The 4,589-nt window shown below is 37.0% G+C and overlaps 1 protein-coding gene across 2 annotated transcripts in view; it reads right to left on the minus strand.

Moving 5' to 3' along the window:
• CD5L (CD5 molecule like) overlaps positions 1-630 on the minus strand; it is a 14,999-nt gene extending 14,369 nt beyond the window's left edge. For both annotated transcript variants that reach the window (XM_027870907.1, XM_027870906.1), the window contains exon 1: positions 467-630. In XM_027870907.1, the coding sequence (XP_027726708.1) occupies positions 467-629 (163 nt within the window). In that variant the 5' untranslated portion in view covers position 630. The remainder of the gene's footprint in view (positions 1-466) is intronic.
• Positions 631-4,589: the final 3,959 nt, after the last annotated feature.

Genomic DNA, 4,589 nt, shown 5'->3' on the forward strand with positions numbered 1-4,589 from the left:
ATATATATATACACACACACACATATATATATATACATATATATATATATATATATATAATAAAGTGCTTATTACGTGCCAGGCATTGTGCTAAGTGCTTCAGACCATCTCTTTGTGCTATGAATAGAGAATAGTCATGGGTGAATGCCTTTAGGATTAAAAAGTAAAATGGCACAAACCCAAGCTAGGCAAGACTCTTAAACAAGATAGGAAAAGCTCTGGTGGCCATATTACATATTCATATTCAAGGCAAATAGGGACCAGAAGGTTAAAAAATGCAAAAAAGATAAAAAAGGAAAAGGAAATCAAACACATAGAAGTAAGAGGGGAGAAGTTTAAAGCTTTCTATGTTTACAGTCTCCCATATGTACAACATGGCCAAGAGTGAACTCCCTTGTACTCCTCCTGTACCAGGGTATATGACTGAGAAACCTAAGGCAGGAAAAAACAAACTAAGAGCACTTACCAAGTATCATGAAAAAGAGTAGAACCATGGTTTGGGTGGTGTGAGTATGACCTAGGGTCAGAATAATGGCAGAAGGAGGCCTGGAGGCAAGTGGCTCTGGGCAGCTTTGATGGAGAGTGGGCAATAATGTACTGAGATCCAGTCCTGGACTGAAATATGTCATGTGATCAAGGGTCAGTGGGTGGAGCTGCATGGAGCTGAGGCTTGCTGAGTCCAGCATATAACAGAAGGAAGGGAAATGGTGGGGGCTGGTGCAAAGACATGAAAGAAGACAGCTTGCTGCTAGGACTTCTTTCCCTTCATCTTTCTATTTAGATTGTTCCCCTGAACTTATGATGAAAAATGCTATCCATCCCCAGAGAAAGAACTGGTGGTGTCTGAATACAGACTGAAGCATATTTTTTTTACTTCCTTTATTTTTCTTGAGTTTTTTTTTTGTTTGGTCTATATTTTCTTTAACAACATGACTATTATGGAAATGTTTGGATGCCTTCACACATATAACCTTTATCGAATTATCTGCCTCCTGAATTGGGGAGGGTGGGAAGGGAGAGAATTTGGAACTCAAAGTTTTAAAAATGAATGTTAAAAATTGTTTTTACATGTAACTGGGGAAAAAATAAATTACTAAATACTAGATTGTTCCCCTGAAAAGTACAGTATTGCAATGCTTCACAGGATCTCTTCTATGATCTAGGAGGGTATTCCCATCCAGCATACAGATCACAGCCCATCCATGCTTATGCATCATGCATGATTATTGGCCATCCCCTCCCATCAATTCACCATAAGGATTTCTCAACATGGTGGGAGCCTTCTCTTCATGTATCAAAGATACTAATAGAGTACATAGGTTCTCCCTGATCCACTTCCATCTTCCTCCTTCTATATGACCTGCCCATCTCCCCTCACATATCTCTTCAATGACTTTGTTTACAAGATCTCTTCCATCTAATTTCTTGTTTGTAATGGGTTACCTACCACCTGGTCTATACACCAGTTCAATAACTTTTGGATGAAGCTAAACTTCAGTTTTTCAGATGATGCAGTGTTCCATGACTCAGACACAGAGCATCATCAGAACATTGATACTAAAAGAATGGGCCTTTGTTTCAAGTGAAGCTTAGGGTTATTAAAATCTTTTTGCTTTTTTCCAAAAGCAATCAACCTGCTCTCTTCCAATTTAATTTCAGGTCCAACTCACTGCCCGGTTGCAGTGCCCATCCAAGATAAAAATATAGATTGACGATCTCTCAACATTGTCCATCTAACTGAATAACATAGTTTGGGCAAAAGTTATTTTTGAGGCATATGTTTGTTTTTCCTGCTTGGATAGCGAGGTCCAATATTTTTGCAATGACTATGGATCTCATCCAGGATAATTTGACATGCTCTGGAGCTTGATGTAACCAGCACAATATCATTTGTGGAGAGGAATATCTACAGACTTTGCCATCTACGGGGATCCTTCCTTCTTCAAATGCAAACTCTCCACCAGATCCCCTCCAGGGTAAAGGCAAACACCTCTGGCAAATATATTTCATACCTCCCTTTCTATGAATGATTAAAGGACTGTTGAACAAATTTATTTATTTTGTTTTTATCTTTCAAGGACTCTTAGAATTTTAATATATTAATGGAGACATTTTACTGGATGGGAACCGCTAAGGTGACATTTTACTGTATAGAAGTCACATGACTTGCCCAGGATCACTCAACTAGTAAGTTTATGAAACACTCATCTTCCTGACTCCAAACCTAGTACTCTATCCACTGTATCACCTAACTGCCTCTATCAAGGGTGCCCTCAATGCATGTACTGATTATTCTCATAAATTGTTTATGTAGATAGGAAAGAAGGCACATGAGATTGGTAAATATTGATGTTCACTTGGGCACCTTTTTTGGTAATAATAAGGTCTAAGGAGTTTTTCCCCCATCCTGTTGTGTCTTTCCGTCTTTCAGATACCTGAGAATTGATCTCTCAGTGCCTTAAAATGTGTGTTGCCTCCAGCAAGGACCCTTTCTGTATATATTTGTTCTCATCTAGTTGCTTTTCTCATTTTGGTCTTCAATTCTATTTTCACTTCCTTTGGTGCAAAGTTTCTCAACCTTAAGTCCTCTGAAAGGTCTATAGATAGATTTCAGAGAATCTGAGAACTTGGATGGGAAAAAATGATATCTTTGTTTTGCTTGAAGCCTTTGGCTTTCTTTGTAATCTTATGTATTTTATTTTATAGATTTCAAGCCATTATTCTGAAAAGAGATCCCTAAGCTTCACCAAGATACCAAAGGGATCCATGAAGCAAAAGAGGCTAAGAGTCTTTGTTCTAGAAGCATGCCTAGGGCTGTGATGTTAGGTTCTAAATGTGGGGGGAAATAGTTTGCTATAAAAATCTATACAGATCTCCCCATTTGCCCTTCTTTTTTTTCCATTCCATCCATCCCTAAATGCTCTCAGAATGACACTGTGTAGTTAATTCTCTCACCAACATTTCCTCAAAACTTCTTGGAGCTTTAAGAGGCCAAAATGCTTTTAATCTTTCACTATCTTTCTCCAAAAGATTTTAAGTCAAGTTTGTATTAGAAAATGATATGGCACTGGGCTGCTACATCTCTCCACTTGGCAAAGTCTTCAGTCTCTTCTAGACTCCTTTATATGGAAACTGAAGTACATCAGTGAAACTTCTGTAAAAACTATAACAATTGACACTGATATGATTTCCTTCATCCGTTTCCCACTTTGGGGCATTAATAACTCATTTAATTAGGCTGCTTTAATTACATGCCATATATTGCCCACAATTTTATTCTTTCTTTCAGTATTGTGTTCCTTTTTCTCTTAGCTTTAACAAGTTGGTGGTCTAACTATGTACCCAGGCAGCTGATTCGGGAATATTTCTGACATTACCAATGAATTTTGTCCTACCTTTTAAAATACAATCAGCTTCATTTTTATAATTTTGTTTGGTCCTTGCCAGGTCTACTATCTTCTGATACTTCTCTCAAAGAAGGTTTTCATGATATATACTTATAAGGTGCTTCTATGATGTTTAAAAGCATGTCACCTCTTTTATTTTTTGTCCTTGAGTGATATTTGCTGGGCCCACCTTTTCACTGAAGCCATCACATATGTCAACTTCATTTGGAGGACTTTGTGTAATTTTTTATAGAATTTCTCCACCTCTTCATACTATACAATGGATATTGGAATAAAAGATTCAATTATTTTTGTGGTCATCTTTTTGCATATACTTCACAGGAGCACTGTTATATTAGACGACACCTAGTTTTTAGTCAAATCTTCCAAGTTTGATAAAATTTGCCACAACTTAATCTGTCATAGACATTGGCATCACTTTGGGGACTACAAGGTCAGTAGCATGCTAAGATATAGCATGTAGGACTTCAAGGGAGGAGGCATTGAGTAGCTGCTTGATGATCATTGCTAAAAGAAGGAATAACTGAATCAGTGAATAAATTCAAATAAATAAATATGAATTAATGTTATTATTAGAAGAGGAAATACAATGATTCATAAACTAATTAGCAAAACTTCATGGAGCTTACTGTTTATCAGGGGAGATGGACACATCCTGAAAAACCTATCATAATTTCCATTCTAGGGCTAAATTTATTGGGAAAGGAGGCCAGTAAGAGTACAGAGACAGAACTTGTGGCTGAAAAAAATCATGAAAGGAAGACTTCATGGATGAAGCAGCTATAGTAGTGAATAAGAGTCCAAACAAAGATGAAACATTTACATTCCAGTAAGGGGATATGATACAAGTGTCCTCTCAGAATCCTAACATTAGGGATCACAGAGTAGGTGTAATAAGATAGAAGGCCTGAGAGGAATTTTGTTATATTTTGAGGATCTGAAGATAAGAAAGGAAAGGTAGAGGGGAAAAGGAATACACTAGGAAGTGGGGAGAGAAAGAGTGGAAGAAATCTCACGTAATTGGGGAACTCAAGTAGAGACTATTCAAACATGGAGGAAGAGGTTTGAAGAATGACACTTAAACCTCACTTTAATCTGGTTAAAGGAAGAATACAAACACATTTGAGTACAAAATATAGATAGATAGATAGATAGATAGATAGATAGATAGATAGATAGATA

The sequence above is a fragment of the Vombatus ursinus genome, unplaced genomic scaffold, assembly GCF_900497805.2.
Source record: "Vombatus ursinus unplaced genomic scaffold, bare-nosed wombat genome assembly UNPS02014798.1, whole genome shotgun sequence".
NCBI classification, from domain to species: Eukaryota; Metazoa; Chordata; class Mammalia; order Diprotodontia; family Vombatidae; genus Vombatus; species Vombatus ursinus.